General features: G+C 39.4%; 1 protein-coding gene across 4 annotated transcripts in view; it reads left to right on the top strand.

The window, feature by feature from the left end:
• The window catches only part of FBXW7 (F-box and WD repeat domain containing 7), a 205975-nt gene extending 187791 nt beyond the window's left edge, over positions 1-18184 (top strand). For all 4 annotated transcript variants that reach the window (XM_063458523.1, XM_063458524.1, XM_063458525.1 and 1 more), the window contains 4 exons: positions 8930-9111; positions 10035-10260; positions 16287-16497; positions 17657-18184. In XM_063458523.1, coding sequence (XP_063314593.1) covers positions 8930-9111; positions 10035-10260; positions 16287-16497; positions 17657-17925 — 888 coding nt within the window. In that variant the 3' untranslated portion in view covers positions 17926-18184. The remainder of the gene's footprint in view (positions 1-8929; positions 9112-10034; positions 10261-16286; positions 16498-17656) is intronic.
• The last annotated feature ends 926 nt before the right edge of the window (positions 18185-19110 follow it).

Raw genomic sequence — 19110 nt, 5'->3', positions numbered from 1 at the left:
GGAAGGGTTTAGGAATTACCGCTGTGTTGCGGTCACCGGCCCGCCGAGCCTCACGGTCGTGCCCGACCGGCACGACCGCTCCGACTACACGAGCTTACCTGCTCGTCGGCGAGCCGGGAACCGCGCGTGTAGTTCTTCCGGGCATCACGCCCGAATCCAATATGGCGCCGACCACGTGGTCGCGTCTATGGATAGCCCCGCCCCCGAGAATTATACTAACGTGTGAGTGACGTCACGACGTCAACGCACACGTACGTTCTGGGGTCAGAGGTCGCCCTCTGACCAATCATAGCTTAGAGAGGGGTATTTAAACCCCTAATTCACCCTAGTACTTTGCCATGTCGTGGTTTCAGTTTCCTGGTTTCCTGAAAGTGCTAGTTTCGTGTTTCTGATTTCCTGGTATCCTGATCCTTGGCGTTTCCCTGGTTATTCTGATCTCTGGTTTCCCTGACTTGGCTTGTCTTATCGGTATTGAGTATTTTCTGGCTTCCTTGACCTCGGCTTTCCCTTTGACCATTCTCTGTCTCTAGCGTATTAGTCCGGCCATTCTAAGGTCCGGTTTACGCTCTGTCCTGTTATTTTTCCTTTTCTGACTTATGTATATGTTTACATAGATTCTGCGTGCTGGACCACATTACTAGTCGTGACATTACGACATGGCCATGGATCCTGCAGAACTATGCAAACATATGATCGCCTGTGAAAATAGGGTGGAGGATATGGACCACAGGTTAGACCAATTTGCCCAGGCATTTCAGATCTTGCTCCAGAGGACTGCCTCTTTAGAGGTCCCTCCTGTACCACCTGTGGTTCCGCCACCTGTAGTGGTTCCCGTACCACATAAACCACCGTCCATAACCTTGTCACCGCCCCCTCGTTATGGAGGTGATTCTAAGGAATTCAGAGGTTTTTTAAACCAAATAGAATACCACTTTGAGGCCTCCCCAGGTTCATTCCCAACAGATAGATCTAAAATAGGCTATCTGATGAACCAATTAACTGGAAAAGCCTTGACTTGGGCTAACCCCTTATGGGAAAGTGGTGACGCAGTAGCCCGTGATTACAGTATCTTTCTTACGGCCTTTAAGGCTACATTTGAACCTAAAGGCAGGGAGAAGAACGCTGCCAAAGCCCTTATGAGAATCAAACAAGGCAGTCGTTCGGTAGCCGATTATGCAATAGAGTTCAGGACATTAGCGTCTGAGGTTGATTGGACCAATAGCGGTCTGGTGACTGCTTTCTCTGAAGGTTTAGCTGAGAATATACAAGATGAGACTGCAGCTAGAGACCTTCCGGTTAATCTTAACGAGTTTATTGCCTACATGATAGACATTGATAACCGGCTCAGAGAGAGAGAGAAAAACAAACAACGTAACAGACGTTCTAATTCGTCCATAGCTCCTCGTTTCTCTAACCCAGTGGTGAGTAGCCAAACGCCTCTTCCAGAACCTGAACCCATGCAATTGGGTAGTGCTAAACTCACTGAGGCAGAGAGACAACACAGACGTAACGAGGGGTTATGTATGTATTGTGGCAAGAAGGGACATCTAAGATCGTCATGCCCGGTTCGGCCGGAAAACTTGCACACCTAAGGCACGTACGGGGACCGACCTTAGGTGTGATGTATATGTCCCCTAAATTGACTAAGAACCGTTTCCTTATCAAAGTAACCTTATCTTTCGAGAACACTGCTGTTCAATGTAAGGCTATGATTGACTCTGGGGCAGCGGAGAATTTCCTAGACAAAGAATTCTCTGCAAAACATCTCCTGCCCTTAAGACATAAAGAGCAGTCGAGGCCATTGATGGAAGGCCTCTTACCCAGCCTTTCATCACACATGAAACTCTGCCAATCACTGTTTCAGTGGGTATTCTCCACTCTGAAGAAATGACCTTTCAAATTATATCTTCACCTACAGTTCCGATAATACTCGGTTTCCCTTGGCTCCTGAAACACAATCCACATTTGGATTGGATTGAAGGAGAGATTGTGAGTTGGGGTGAGAGATGCAAAGGTGTTTGCTTTAAGCAAATCCCACAACCTATTGGCACCATTAATGTTCCTTTTTACACCTCCCTTGACCACACAAATTCCACAGCAGTATATGGATTTGAAAGAGGTATTTAACAAGGTCCAGTCAGAAGGGTTACCTCCTCATAGACCTTATGACTGTACTATAAACTTATTACCAGGGACTATGCCTCCCAAGGGAGGAGTCTATGCCTTGTCCCCCCAGGAAAATCTTTGTTTGGAGGAATATATTAAGGATGCTCTCAGAAAGGGTCATATCCGTAGGTCCTCCTCACCAGCCGGGGCTGGATTCTTCTTTGTCTCTAAAAAAGAAGGAGACCTACGCCCTTGTATTGATTATAGGGGTTTGAATAGGATTACCATAAAAAATGCCTACCCTATTCCCCTTATATCAGAGCTATTCGACAGATTAAAGGGAGCTCGAGTCTTTACCAAGCTCGATCTCCGAAGTGCCTACAATCTAGTCAGAATTAAGGACGGTCACGAATGGAAGACCGCATTTAACACCAGAATGGGACATTACGAATACCTGGTTATGCCGTTTGGATTATGTAACGCTCCAGCGGTATTCCAGGATTTTATCAACGATGTCCTAAGAGAGTACCTTCACATGTTCGTTCTAGTGTATTTGGACGACATTCTCATCTATTCCCCAGACCTAGAGACGCATCACGAACATGTGAGAATTGTACTGAAAACCCTGTTACAGAACGGCCTTTACTGTAAACTGGAGAAATGCCAGTTTGACCAAACGGAGATACAATTCCTTGGATACGTTATATCTCCGTCTGGTTTCCAAATGGATCCTCGTAAACTGGAGGCAGTCTTACAGTGGCCATTACCCAAGGGCCTTAAAGCTACTCAACGCTTTATAGGTTTTGCGAATTACTACCGCAAATTCATAAGGGGATTTTCCTCCGTGATTTCCCCTATAACCAATTTAACAAAAAAAGGAGCAAATTGTATATCTTGGCCCAAAGAAGCAAGAGAGGCATTTGAACGATTAAAATCTTTATTTTCCTCAGCACCTGTCCTGACCCATCCTGATCCATCCAAACCGTTTATCCTAGAGGTGGATGCATCAGAGACAGGAGTTGGAGCCATTCTGTCTCAAAGAGAAAGTCCTGATACGCCTTTACATCCCTGTGGATTTTACTCTCGCAAACTCACACCTGCAGAGAGGAATTACGACATAGGGAATAGGGAACTTTTGGCCATTGTACTTGCCCTTAAGGAATGGAGGCATCTCTTGGAAGGTTCCAAAGAGCCACTTTTGATCTTTACTGATCATAAGAATTTGGCTTATATTGGGGACGCTAAGAGACTGTCCTCTCGTCAGGCTAGGTGGTCATTGTTCCTCTCCCGATTCAATTTCGTAATTACATACAGACCTGGTACTAAAAACACCAAGGCAAATGCACTTTCTCGGCAGTTTGAGACAGATGAAGTTCCGGAACAGGTGATATATCCTATTGTACCTCCTGAATGCCTCATTGCCACTACTTCTCCACTCTTCTGTGCCATAATAGCAGATCAAACTCAGGCACCTGTGGGAAAACCTCCGGACAAACTGTATGTGTCACCTCAGTTTCAAAAGAAGGTACTAGATTTGTTCCATGACAGCCTCACAGCGGGCCATCCTGGAGTCCATAAAACTCTCTCTGCCATCTCCAGGAGATTTTGGTGGCCTGCTCTTAGAAACGATGTCAAAGATTATGTTGGGGCATGTCAAATATGTGCTGTTTCTAAAGTTCCTCCCAGGTCACCTCCTGGACTATTACAACCACTGCACATACCTAATGCTCCATGGACCCACTTGGCCATGGATTTCATTGTGGATCTACCCAGTTCAAACGGGTTTAATACAGTCCTTATGGTCATTGATAGATTCACGAAGATGGCACATTTCGTCCCACTTAAAAAATTACCATCTGCTCAAGATCTAGTTCAAATATTCTTGAGAGAGATCTTTCGGTTGCACGGTGTACCCAAAAGCATAGTATCTGACAGAGGTACCCAGTTTGTTTCTAGGTTTTGGCGTTCCTTTTGCAAACAATTGGGCATCGAACTCTCCTTTTCGTCAGCATATCACCCTCAAACAAATGGAGCAGCAGAGAGGGCGAATCAGTCTTTAGAAGCCTATTTACGTTGCTTTATAAATGCCAATCAATCTAACTGGTACGAGCTCTTACCCATGGCTGAGTTCGCCAGAAACAACGCCACTCATGAATCTTCTAATCACAGTCCATTCTTTGTTAATCAGGGTTATCACCCCACTGTTTTTCCTTCTGCATTCTCAGACACAGAAATCCCCGCTTTGAACACCCGTTTAGATTCGATTCATAATACTTGGGATTCCGTCCATTCAGCTCTGCAAAAAGCCTCATTACGAGCGAAGGTCCAAGCTGGCAAGAAACGGGGCGCTAATCCTGTCTATATTCCAGGTGACAGGGTGTGGCTCTCCACAAGACATATCAAGCTTAAGGTCCCGTCCATGAAATTTGCCCCTCGGTACATTGGTCCCTTTCGAGTTACCCAACGTATTAATCCAGTGACCTATACTTTGGCACTACCGGCTCATATGAGAATAGCGAATACTTTCCATGTGTCTCTGCTCAAGCCCCTTACTTGCAATCGCTACACAAGGGTATCCACTCCTCCTCCGCCCTTGGTAGTGGGTGATCAAGAAGAATACGAAGTCCGTTCTATCATGGACTCCAAATTATCCAGAGGTGTCTTGTCCTATCTCGTTGACTGGAAGGGTTATGGTCCCGAGGAACGTTGTTGGGTTCCTGCTGACCGGGTCCATGCGCCCCGTCTTATCCGGTCATTTCACAACCGCTTTCCTCTTAAGCCGGGTCCTTCCCGCTCGGTGCGCGGTCTTCGAGTGGGGGGTACTGTTGCGGTCACCGGCCCGCCGAGCCTCACGGTCGTGCCCGACCGGCACGACCGCTCCGACTACACGAGCTTACCTGCTCGTCGGCGAGCCGGGAACCGCGCGTGTAGTTCTTCCGGGCATCACGCCCGAATCCAATATGGCGCCGACCACGTGGTCGCGTCTATGGATAGCCCCGCCCCCGAGAATTATACTAACGTGTGCGTGACGTCACGACGTCAACGCACACGTACGTTCTGGGGTCAGAGGTCGCCCTCTGACCAATCATAGCTTAGAGCGGGGTATTTAAACCCCTAATTCACCCTAGTACTTTGCCATGTCGTGGTTTCAGTTTCCTGGTTTCCTGAAAGTGCTAGTTTCGTGTTTCTGATTTCCTGGTATCCTGATCCTTGGCGTTTCCCTGGTTATTCTGATCTCTGGTTTCCCTGACTTGGCTTGTCTTATCGGTATTGAGTATTTTCTGGCTTCCTTGACCTCGGCTTTCCCTTTGACCATTCTCTGTCTCTAGCGTATTAGTCCGGCCATTCTAAGGTCCGGTTTACGCTCTGTCCTGTTATTTTTCCTTTTCTGACTTATGTATATGTTTACATAGATTCTGCGTGCTGGACCACATTACTAGTCTTGACACGCTGTTTAATATATAGCCCCCTCTATTTGAAGGGATCATAAGTAATTGGACAATTGACTCAAATCGGTTTCACGGACAGGTGTGGGCTATTCATTTGTTATATCTTCATCAACTAAGAAGGCAAAAAGTTTGAAGTTGATTGCAGGTTTGACATTCACATTCGGAGTGGCCAAATCAACAGTTTGGTACATTCTGAGAAAAAAAGAACACACTGTTGAGCTCTGCAACACAAAAAGGCCTGGACTTTCAGGAAAACTGTGGTGGATGATTATGGGATCACTTACATAGTAAAGAAACACCTTTCACAACATCCAGCCAGGTAAAGAACACTCTCCAGGAGGTAGGCATATCATTATCCAATCCAAGTTTACCATACAGAGAATACTTCACAAAAGCAAATACAGAAGGTTCACCACAAACCATTGATAAGCCTCAAGAATAGAAAGGCCAGATTAGACATCTTAAAAAGCCAGCCCAGTTCTGAAACAGCAGTTTTTGGACAGATGAAACTAAGATCAACCTGTACCAGAATGATGGGAAGAAAAAGGTATGGAGAAGGTTTGGATTGGTTTAAGATCCAAAGCATACCACATCATCTGTAAAACATGGTGGAGGCAGTGTGATGGCATGGGCATGCATGGCTTTCAATGGCACTTGGTTACTAGCGTTTATTGATGATGTGACAGAAGCAGCCAGATGAATTCTGAAGTGTATATAGGGATATATGGTCTGCTCAAATGCAGCCTAATTCATTGGAGTTAATTGGACGGCGCTTAACTGTACAGATGGAAAATGACCCAAAACATAATGAGAATGCAACCCAGGAGAAGTGGAATATTCTGCAATGGCCGAGTCGAACCTGATCTAAATGCGATTAAGCATGCATTTCTCTTGCCCGTGAAAAAACAACTGAAGACATTTGTAGTAAGGGCATTGCAAAACATCACAAAGTAGGAAGCCCAGCGTTAAGTGATGTCTATGCGTTCCAGACTTCAAGCAGTCATTGTCTGCAAAGTATTCCCGACAAAATATTGCAGGTTAACACTTTATTTATGATTGTGTTTATTTGTCCAGTTACATTTGAGTCCCTGAAATAAGGGGACTTTGTATGAAAATGGTTGCAATTGTTAAACGTTTCATGAGAAGATTTTTTTTATTCAACCGCTTGAATTAAAGATGAAAGTTTGCACTTCAGTTGCATCTTGGTTGTTTTATTTTGTGTGTGTGTGTGTGTGTGTGTATTGGGTATAATTACAGGGCTCCCAATCATCTGAATCTCAGGACGGCCGTTCCTATTATAGGGTCTTGTCCTAGGTTAATTCCCTAATACCCCGCTTCAGGAGATATCAGGGAACTTTTATATCATTCTACAAACTCAAGCAACGCGGGGCTACGAACACCCTGTAGATAGCTCTGAAGCAGTGCTCCCTGCATGGGTCAGGCTTATGTGATTGGCAGGCATCCTGGTATGCATGTACACTAGATTAACATACCAGTTCTTTGGGCAGACCTGCCTCCATTCTGGATGAGTTTGCCACTTTTAGGTGGCACTGCTAACACGGTTTGTGTCACTGGCCTTACCCTTTTTACCTCACCCACTGTCACCCCGATGCAGGGGATGCAATATAATTTGTATAAATGCTGATGATCAAGACTGGATCACACAGTAACAGATATTTTCAGTATGACCCTGAAAAAGAGCCAAGTAAATTTTTTGTTTAATGGTGGTTGAAATATCCCAAAGTCTTTATGCGCTAAACAACTATAGCAGTGTTGGTAGATAACACATCCAGTGCATCTGTTACGTTCAGGTTCTCTATATTTTTAGTGTCAATTTTTCTAAACCTGGTTACTGTTCACATTCTGCAAGTTTTCGTTGAAGGAAGAGATACATGTTCACAGTCCATGTAGACAAAAATGCTTTATACATGAAATGTATGGTCTGAAGGAGGGATCTAGTGTTTCACATGCACATTAAGCATAAAATTTAAAAAATATTTACATTTTTCCTATTTTTATTTTAGTATTTGCTTTGTTACAAAAATTTTAAATGCACAGCCTTTTTCCTTTTGTGCAAACTTCAAAATATACTGCTAAAATGTGTGTAATTGGCATAAAGTAATGGTCTCAGTAATTCAGATTGTGAATAAACCGGTTTGTGTTTGAAAGTACTTGGCTATAAAGTTCAAGTAGGCAGGTTTGGATAGAGATCAGTGTGTAATTAAATATAAAGTACACAGTTAAGGCAAGATGAGTTGAATAGCAAAATAAACACGAGTTTGATTATATTCAATGCCAATCCCTCAGCTGGAATACATCGATAAGGAATCCATGTGGAAAAGCGAACATTAAATCATTCAGTTTTATTTTTGAAAGGAATTGCTCATTAAACCTAGCAGGAAACTGCTCATTAAACCTAGCATTTTAATTGTGTTTAAAAATGGTTTTACCCATGAAAGATTAATGGCTATTTATTGTGTACTGTTTTTTGTGTTTTTTTTTTTTTGTTTGTTTTCTTCATACTGCATATTTTTTGTAGTTTTTTTTTTTTTACTTTTTGTCAGCAATATTTAATTTTGTAATCTCAGAATATGCAGTACTACTTAAATATACAGGCTACTGTGCACACTTAAAGCTTTAAATTGGAACAAGCACTTGTCATTGGTTAAATAAGATTTCTGAGTTGAGTATGTGGAGATATCTTTGATCACAAGATTTAAAAATGATTTTATTTGTTTTTTTATTTGTTTTTTTATTTCTTGGTTCTTCCCTGACCATGTTGTGCAGTGTAACACATAGCTAAGATAATGTGAGGTCGATATATCGTCTTAGTAACTCAGAGGTGCTACTAAATAGAAAAGCTTTTGTGGTCTTCATTTACTTACAATTCAGCAAGCACCATGTGTGAGATCACGATTTTAGCCGAGTGTCTTTAAAGGGATTCTCCAGTCCCATAAACCACTTTATGGTAAGAATCTCAAGAGAAATCAGCACTTTAAAGAAATCTGCTCAACTACTACTACTACTACTCTTGGCTGTCAAGCAGACAGCATGGCAGGCAAATCTAGCAATTGTTAATTTATTGTAAAGCGCTACGGAATCTGTTGGCACTATATAAATGCCAATAATAAAATTAATGCCTTCTGTCTTGAGGAGACACTCCTAGTTTGATTTAGATTTTTATTGGAATTTTTTTTTATTAATTTTTTTTATTTTTCTTTAAGTACATAAACTATTACAATAGCAGGCTACATCTTTGTTAAAGACTCAACATTGCTTCTTGTAAATGAGCATATGAGAAGAGTGTTTTTACAGCGTGTAATCCCGATACTTAATTGCTCAGAGTGATATTTACCATCTTTTCTTTGTTTCAGTGTTTAAGGACACTCGTCGGGCATACAGGTGGAGTCTGGTCATCGCAGATGAGAGATAATATAATTATTAGTGGATCTACCGATAGGACGTTAAAAGTATGGAATGCAGAAACTGGGGAATGTATACACACACTCTATGGACATACCTCCACTGTGCGATGTATGCATCTACACGAGAAAAGGTTAGTTGTCTATAACCTTTTTACCCCTTTACATCATGGATCGGTGAATATCCATGGAATAAAAATGTCACTGCACTCCTCTTGCTTCATACCATCGCTATAGGCTTTCTTTAAAAAAAAAAAAACATGGTAAAGTGATTTGACATTCCTTTTTTAAACTCTTTAATTCTGTATTCTAAAATTCAAGCTGTGTTTCATGAGCCATTCTAAATGTATATCTTACTGTAAGATATTAGCAGTATCTTCCTGGGTATGTAGGAACTGTATGTCACTCTGTAAGCAAGGTGCTAATAGTATCTCGATCTGTAAATCAGGTGTCCCCAGTATCCTCATCCTGTCAGTAGGACTTTAAATAACCCATGTTTCTAATAGCTCAAAAGGAAATTGATCCCATTGACAGACTCTATAAACATGTCCTGAATCCTAACACATTCCGTTTAGATTCTGTCCTGGTGACATGACTAGATACCTCATGGATACTTTGGTGGATAACCAGATGTAATGGAACTAGACAGGATTTTTACCATTGTGAAAGATTTAACTGACGTTCCATGGCATGTGTGTCATGTGTATCATTTACCTTGCAGCTATGTCATTGCAGAGCTGGGGAGTTGTAGATTAATAGAAAATAAATAGCTTAACTTCTATATCTATTAGAATGATTCACTTGTTTTTTTTTTGGGGGGGGGGTGTGTTTATTGTTTTGTTTTTGGTTTCCCCTCCTTTTTGGTAAAATGTATCTCCTTTTGGGGGCTGGGGGAGCTATTTTTTTTTTTTTTTAAATTCTTGTAGCTATGTGGCTTAAATTCTGATGGCCCTATATCTTATAGATATGTGGCCTAAATTCTGATGGCCCTGTGTAATTAATGATATTGCATATGTCCATAATATGCTTAACGTTCTTGATTTATCTCACCTCACAGGGTAGTAAGTGGATCACGGGATGCCACACTTCGGGTATGGGACATAGAAACAGGCCAGTGTTTACATGTTCTCATGGGGCATGTAGCAGCTGTTCGATGTGTTCAGTATGATGGCCGAAGAGTGGTTAGTGGAGCTTACGATTTCATGGTGAAGGTGTGGGACCCAGAGACCGAAACCTGTTTACACACACTGCAAGGCCACACTAATAGAGTTTATTCCTTACAGGTATGAGCAGTCTTGTGGGTTTTTTGTTTTAAACAACCTTGTTTAATTTATAAAAGGCATGTTTTCCAAACTAGAGTATTATAGCTTTGCATTTACATTTCTTCCTGCACATATATTCTGTTTTCAGGTTAGATGTAAAAAAAAAAAAAATCTCCTCCATAGTTGCATGTACCGATCATAAGAACCATGATGTTGAATATTAATTACCATTCAAAGTACTATTAAAATATCTATGTGGATTAATTTGCCACGTCTGTTATATATTGTTTTGTAAAAATTCAAATGGTATCTGCACTCAACAGCTTGTAAATATCCAACTAGCTTTATTGAATCCTGGAAAACAAAAGGGACAACGTTTCAGTCTTGCTATGAGACTTTTTTGTTCTGGTGTATGCATGTGTAATCAGAATTGTATTGTAAGTGGAATCTCATTGCATCACACACTTTTAACACTAGGTTCTACCATTCATTGAGGGGATTTTATTTTTTAGTAGTGCAGTCGGTCCTGTGATTTTAATTGGTTCTGGCATTCTCCCAGTTCTCAGACTCTCATTAAGTGGGATGGATTCTTATTTGATATATTAATCTGCTGCATTTATGTGATTCATATTAACTCCTGTAATGAAATGAAACTCTTAGAAGGAACGTAGGTTATATTTCTGCATATTAGATGCATAGATTCATGTATTTTATTTTTGTTGAGATCTACATATTCATGCAGGTGTCTATAGATGCATTTATTACTCAGGCACCGTATGATTTCTTTGTGTATGTAGGCCAGATGCCACTGTGCTTTGTTTATTTTGCTCCTTGCTCATTATTTTGTGAACTGAAGTCATGCTCTCTGGCAATTTTTATTTCGTCTGCAAAAATCCCCTTCAGTTACAAGAAGCTGCACATTTCTTAGACTGATTGACTGTGCCATTGTAGGTCACTAATTAGCAGAATATTTTTGTCTTATTAATGTGAAAAGGTTACGCTAACCTAATTTGATCGCAGAAAAAGGAAACCGGGCCATTGTCACTTATTTTGCACAAATAAAGCAAATTGCTTTTATTTGTTAAATATTGAATATACGGTACTTATTATTATTATTATTATTATTATTATTATTATTATTATTATGGTAAAAGTTTATCTGGCATGGAATTTGTAATGTCAGTTTTCATATAACCAAATTGGTTATAAATGTCATATTGATGATTATGTCCATTTGAGACACAATTTTTATTGAGTTGTTTTATAGTAAAATCATTTTTTTAATTTTTTGATGTTTTGTGTATGTCTATAAAAATCAACGGTGTAGGCTTGTCCGAAACCTTTTTTTTTTTTTTTTTTTTTTTATATATATATATATAGATTTTTTTTTTTTCCTTTGTTTTCATTTATTCCCCCCCCCCCCCCCCCTTTTTTTTATTTTAATCTTTTTCTAAAGGCAGCATGGTGAACACCAAATAAAACTAAACTTACCGTAATATCAACTGATTGTCGGTTCGGCTGATAAAATCTGCAATTTGGCAATAATGTTATCCCACGGTGTTAGGGAGCTATCTACCAAAAGGCTGAAAGACCTAAATTGGTCTTTATGCCAAATTTACTAATACTAAGTAAAGATTACTTGGTATTAGTAAATGCTGCCCCTACTTGCTATATCGCGAAGGCCCCTGCTCAGGGGTGGGGGGAGGACAGTAGGGCCCCCACCCGCTGCTCAGGGGTAGGGGGGGGGGGGTGGAGGACATTTCACCCCTCCCCTTATTGTTATTTATGGCCCCCATCCACTGTTCAGGTATAGCGAGTAGGGGCATTCGCTGGTAGCACTGAACTGAACAAACAAACACTGATATTCTGTGTTTGTTCATCTGACATTTCTATTCATTCATTCGTCTTTCTGACTAATGAATAGAGGAAATTTCCGTTCGTATGCCCAAGTGTTTAACTGGGCATGTGCGGGAATCTCACAGCTCTATCTAGTGTGGGCAGATGACATGTCCCACGGGGACTTCATCTACCCACGCAAAGATGGCGGCGCCCTAAATATAGGTTGGGGCAAAAAAATAAAGATGAAAAAAAAATAGGTAGTATGGCTGGCTTAAGGGCATTTGGGAGTGACTAGGGGGTCAGTTTGATGTAGTGGAGTGGGGAGGGGGGGTTAAAAAAAAAACAAAAAACAAAAAAAAACTGGATTCGGCCATGACAGTGCCGCTTTAAGGTCCTGGGTAGACCTTCTAAATATTCTGTGTGCAATTGAGTGTTGATTCATCCTTAGACAAGCTATTAAATTACGTGGCTGCGAGCAAAAAGTCTGTTACCAAGGCTAAAAAAAAAAAAAACAGGCTGCAAGGAGCCCTTTCACAGCTGAAACTCCAGGTATAGAAAGAAGCAGAAATATGTAGAAAAATATGTAGAAAAAATTCTTCAGTGATAACCGAAGGATAAATTCCATAGGCCAGGCCTGTCTTTCTTCATAGGTAATTGCGAAGAAACAACTCAGTATGCTTGAATGTTTACCAATTTGTTTCTTTCCAATTGACTATGGAGAAATGATTATCTGACTGTTCTTTAGAATCTGACATGCTTTCTACTCCTTCTCAACTTCTCAAATATAATTCAGGGAAAATGTGAAAGATCTTAAAAGAATGTCCATGTTCGAAAACCTTCCCAAAAATAGGCTTCAGTGCTTATTCTAAACTCTTTTTGGTCAGCAAACCAGATGGATCATTCCGTTAAATTTTAGACCTAAAAAGAGTCAATTAATTGTCTTATTTCAATAAAATTATTCAGAATGTTATGTTTTCTGAGCCACTTAGATCCTCAAAAAAGGAGATGTTACTGCTGCAAAATTTAAAGTGAAAAAGTAGCAATATTACCAGTTTCGCCAATTTGTTTGGACTGTGAAGTCTTGGTAGATTTCTTGGTAGATTGTAACAGCATGTCCCCACCTCCTAACACAGACCTAAGAATATGGAATAAATATGTCGCGTTGCAGATCCATACTCTGAGATTTTCTTCAGGATTCCATTCCCCACACTCTCTGTTAAATTATATACTTAGATATTTTTAACTAGGTTTAGCTGAGGGACTGAATCCATCTTCCACTGCCACCAATCCTCTTATTAGTTGGTTAGAACAATTTCCAGAATTAGTAGACTGAGGTGGCCTGTGGACCTAAAGTCCTAAGGACACAGTAAAGTCCCTTATAGGTATGTAAGAAGAATATAAAATCACAATTTATTAAAGTGTAATAAAAGGAAATATAAGTAACACATACACAACATACAATCCTATAGGGGGAGCATTATGCTCTGCAATCCTAATAGGGTAATGAGGGTAGCAGAGTACAGGCGGCTGCTTAAATTTAATTAAAGGTAGCAAACAAATAGGAGACCTATAATTCATAAGCCTCACTGACGAACAAGTTGGGGGGAAAGGGTGGGTAAATGTGTCCCAAAATGTGAGGCAGTCCTAAATAAAAAGTGACTACTAGATTTTTGTAACAAAGATATTACACCATGTTACCACTTGTTACTGTGCTAAATGATAGGGAAGCCATCACAGAGGAAATAAAACACATAGCTAAGCTAACCTGAACTCACTAGAAATAAATCGACTTTGAGGTCGCTATCTAGAGTGAGAACTAAATAAAGGGTGTAAAAGCTATTCTGATCACCCAATCTCCCTTATAGTAATGTCTTATAGAGGTTATCCCGAGTAGCCAAGCTGCTTGCTAAAATAATATAGAAAGAGAGCGACTTCAAAGTTGCTAACTAAAGAAGCTTGGCACACATTTTTTTAAGTTTTTGGTTAAGGTGTGCGGGTTTATGCATCCATCCATGGAGGGGGAATTCTCTTTAAAGGGATTTATTTAGGGCATGTTTTGCAGGCAGTATGGTAGGACCCTCATGAATGGTGCTGCTCTCACTACATCTTTTCATTCACCAATCGTCTTTAGTTAGCAACTTTGAAGTCGATCTATTTCTATACTATTTTAGTAAGCAGCTTGGCTACTCGAGATAACCTCTATGCGACAGCACTAAAGGGGAGATTTTTTTATTTTTTAGGGTTACCCTCTTCCTTAAACACATTACTTGCCTCAATTATGGACTTTCTTTACTTTTACAATTTCCAGAATTAGATGCAGCAATTAGTTTCCATCTTGAAACTCTTTTAACTGCCCTTATATTATATTTTTTTTCTTTCATGGAAAATTGCATTTAGTCACAATAACATCAACCCAAAGGGTGGGTAAACTTCAGGTCTGGGATTCTTACTCAAAATCACATTATCCATCAAGATGAACTGGTTCTTTGTCTGCTTCAAGCCTTCAGACAAGTAGGTTGTCAACCCTGCTACTCTTAAGAGGTTGTGTTTTTTTTTTGGTTTTTTTTATAACCAACTATCTGTAAAAATCCATCTAGTCCTCTTGAAAGTAAATATAGCCATCTGGGTGTGAGTTGTACATATTTATCTAGACAGTACATAAAGTTCTGGGAAATATTGGCATTTTTTCAAAGAGGAAATCAACACTAATGAAAGTCTCTAAAGTATCACTATCAACATGCATTGGCAAAATTATCTTTCTTATTCTAGTGTTATAAAATTCGACCAGGTTTTCGTCAATATCTGAGGGCTCTGAAGCATCAGCAAGGCAGACTGGTGACAGTCTCCCTTCCATTCTCAACACTAAAAAGTTTGGCATCCAGTGTTCTCTGGTTAGGTTCATTCATATGTATGGCTCGCCAAGGCTGTTATAGAATAAGAGCCAACCCTTCAATTCTTTAGCCTCTAAATGAATACTATATACCTACAAAATTTTATTCACAGTAAATGTCCCTTTTCCATATGATTACCAGCTGTATTTGTTTCATCCCATGTGTACGTATAAATGATCTGTTTTGGTATAAGAAGGTGTTGAATCATTTTGGATCCTGGGGATTGGTTTGCAAGGTTCTAATAATACAGGAAGGAGGAGTAAGGGATGTGCACATGCTTATCCTGCTTTGAGGAACAGATGCAAAACCCTACTGTGATTACTGTCGCTAATCTGATACAAAAGGAAATTTACAGCAGCTGAAATGTTGTTTTCTAGTTGACCAGTTTGTCTGGTCTACCCTCCATAAGTCAATACACTGCTAATTTAGTGTATGTTTGGAAAATGAACCCATTTATTTTGTACATTTCCCACCTGTTTGCCAATATAAAGGTATGCTGTAACCCACATCGTGTATGTAGACTTGAAGCAACAGTTTCAGAAATACATGGGGATCCTTATACAGTGTGTGTGTGTGTGTGTGTGTGTGTGTGTGTGTGTGTGTGTATATATATATATATATATATATTTATTTGTAGGGGGTGTTTATCATCGAAATTAAATAACTTTCACACATCGATTTTTAATGACTTACTTTTATAAAACACAAATCCAACAATATTATATAAAAGTAAGTAAAACATAATCATCACTGACTCCTGCATGACTAGTAATTTTGAAGTATTTGTATTTTTCTAATATGATCAGCTAAAATGTGTCCGGCTTTGTTTTCATATTCAGGTGTATGTGTTTAACTTCAAAACTGTTGAAAGTGAATCAGGATTGTGTATATGCAGGCATTTGTAAAAAAAATTTCGGGGGGGGGGGGGGATTTGATACCATTTTCCAGCAGGCACAGGTGAGCTGCAGCTCAGTAGATCTTTTAATGGATACATTTGCTGGCAGGTTCTCCAGCACTATGTATGATTAAATGAATACGTACTTAATGAACCTTGTCTCATTCACAACATTTGAGAATGAGGCCAACTTATAATACATTCCACAAAGGAAGTTGGACAACAGATATTTGTTTTTTACTTGCAGTTCTTTTATTACAATAAATTGATCAATTTATGCTGTCCACTTACACAGGTTAGGCAACTGATGTTTCTCCCACATATTGACTACATTCATTTCCCATGCTTTACCGTGTACTGCAGAATACGACTGACCATAATTAACAAATTGATATATATATTTTTTCTATACTTAATTGCAGTTTGATGGCATCCATGTAGTGAGTGGCTCCTTGGATACCTCAATTAGAGTGTGGGACGTGGAGACTGGGAATTGCATCCATACACTAACTGGGCACCAGTCATTAACTAGTGGCATGGAGCTCAAAGATAACATCCTTGTTTCTGGCAATGCCGATTCTACCGTTAAAATATGGGACATTAAAACAGGACAGTGTTTACAAACATTGCAAGGTAAGTCTCTTATCTCCTTACAGCAGACATTATTCAAAGATTGTCAGCAGTATGCTCAAAGAATCCTGCTAGATCATGTCTGGTTGCACTTAAATGGACACTATGAACAGCACAAACACTACAGCTCACGGTTATGGTTTTACTGCCAGGAGATAATTGATTTTTTTTTTTTTAATTTTCTTCTGATAAGTGAATGATTTGCCAAAACTCTGATCTATCCCTTGGACTTGGAGTACACAGTCTCTGCAGCCACACTGATCATGTGGCATTTTCATGCAAACATTGACTGTCAATTTGTCCAACAAGGATGGATGCTGACTTTTTTTTTAACATTATCCAAGCTGAACTGAAATACAGCTAGCAGAAAGCTAAATGTAACCGTACCTGGTTATTACTTTAATGTGATTTATCATCTTACGAACTCAAACCTGTGTATCTATTGACTTGGTGGCTTGGGTATTCCATTCACAAAGTTTATCTATGTGGGTTTGTGCATTTATATATTTTAGAAAATACATAGTTTATCGAGAAGTAGGAGTACATAGTAAAATATTCGCTTGAAGGACTGATGTCAGATAATTTGCTTCCATTCTAAAACGAAACAAATGTAAACTAAAGTGGCATTTTTGTTCTTCCAAAATTAAGATTACATTGGTAGATACCTTACAGTTGCGAATTATGTTTGCCAACCTAAACAATTTTTACAACACATTTGTTGAAACTAAAAGTCCCATTGTCTATTTTTCCTTCTATTTTTAGAGGAGGAAATAGTTACCATTCTGTTTACTTGGTTTATCTGACTAGACAATGCAAGCTGCCTCCCGTTCCAATTAAGTATTGGATCCTGTAAGGTGCAAGAAACTCTAAATAAATACAAAATAAATTCTGTGTTAAATTTCCACTTCCTGCATGTGTTTTACGGTCTTATTCTGTGTTGTATTCTTATAGTAACTTAAATTCGTTGCATAAAATATGTAAGCACTAGCAATTCTGAAAAGTATTTTTCTAGAGTGTGCAATTTATTTTAAAAGTGTATTTTTCAGCATTGCTATTATTTAGCTGTCAAATACGCTTGCGGGAATCATATTTTCTCCCTCTTATTTTTTTTTTTTTATTGAATCGAAAACCTTTATCTAACTAATAAAAATTTGTTTCCTAGGTCCCAACAAACATCAAAGCGCTGTGACCTGTTTACAGTTCAACAAAAACTTTGTAATAACCAGCTCAGATGATGGGACTGTAAAACTGTGGGACTTGAAAACGGGTGAATTTATTAGGAACCTAGTAACGTTGGAGAGTGGAGGAAGTGGAGGTGTCGTGTGGCGAATCCGAGCATCTAATACAAAGCTTGTATGTGCTGTTGGAAGCAGGAATGGGACTGAGGAGACAAAGTTGCTGGTGCTGGACTTTGATGTGGACATGAAGTGAAGGCTGGGGAGATGAATTTGTCCAAATTTCTAGACTGCATAATTCCCTCCTCTTGTTTTGCCTCCCACTTCTCCCCCAGTCCTTCCCTCCAAAAAATATCCATTGGCCTTGGCGAAGCAGTATATAGGCTTGGGACAACATACTGCAAAGACCTACAGAGGTTGAGTAAGACAACAGATGACATCTTGATGTACACAGACGTCACTTTTTAACGTGGAGTACTTTTTTTTTTTTTTTTTTTTTTTTTTTTTTTTTTTTTTTGCTTTTCTTTTGCAAAAAGACTCTCAAAAATCAAACCAAGGTGCAATTATTCCTTGAATCTGTTCTAAGTTGGTCACAGTGCAGCATCTGCAGTCTTATGCTAAATGGACCTTCAGAAAAGCTAGACCCTAACTAAAAAAATGCTGGTTGACTTTCAGAGAGAGCAGTTGCAACAAAATATTTTTTTTTTTCTTTCTGGTTTTGGAAATGCTGAAAAAACTGTGAATTGTTTTTGTACAGTTTTATCACTTTTTTTTTTTGCCGACTATTGCCAATGTCAATCAATCACAGTATTAGCCTCTGTTTCTCTATTTACTGTTGCTTCCATCTACACTCTTCAATGCACATGTTGCGCTTGGGTGGCAAATGTCTAGAAGTTCTCAGATGGATTGAAATCTTGATGCTGGTGCTAGCAGTAGGTCTTTACAAACGGGATTGTTGTCCCACAGCTGTACTGTATCCCCAGTGGCCAAACATATTTATGCTGCTAAAAGAAAGAAGAAAAAAAAAAGCAAATTTTTTTTTTTTTTTTTTTATTATTATTATAATTTTACTGCTGTGACGTTTTAGTCCCAGACTGAATTCCAAATTTGTTCTAGTTTGGATACAGAAAAAGAATTTTTTTTGCCACTGAAATCTGAACCCACTGTGCCTCTAAGAGGCCGGACGTGGGCCAGTTTCAGACAATTAAGAGTGAAGTTTGCCTGCAAAGAAAAAAAGGAAAAAAAAAAGATTTTTCATTTGAGAGTGTGCAAAGCTTATTTTCTTGTTTTGAGCAAAATGTAAACACATTCCTTAGGACAAAGCTACAGTAGCCTGTTCTGTTGGGAAACTTTTTTTTTTTTTTTTTGTGAGGGCTGTGGTGAATGTAACATTTGCATAACACAACTGACAACCTATTTTAAAAATGAATGATTTGGAAAA

This window comes from Pelobates fuscus, chromosome 6, assembly GCF_036172605.1.
Source record: "Pelobates fuscus isolate aPelFus1 chromosome 6, aPelFus1.pri, whole genome shotgun sequence".
Taxonomy (NCBI): Eukaryota; Metazoa; Chordata; class Amphibia; order Anura; family Pelobatidae; genus Pelobates; species Pelobates fuscus.
Note: the sequence above shows the minus strand (reverse complement) of the source record. Positions and strands in the feature narration are given on the sequence as shown.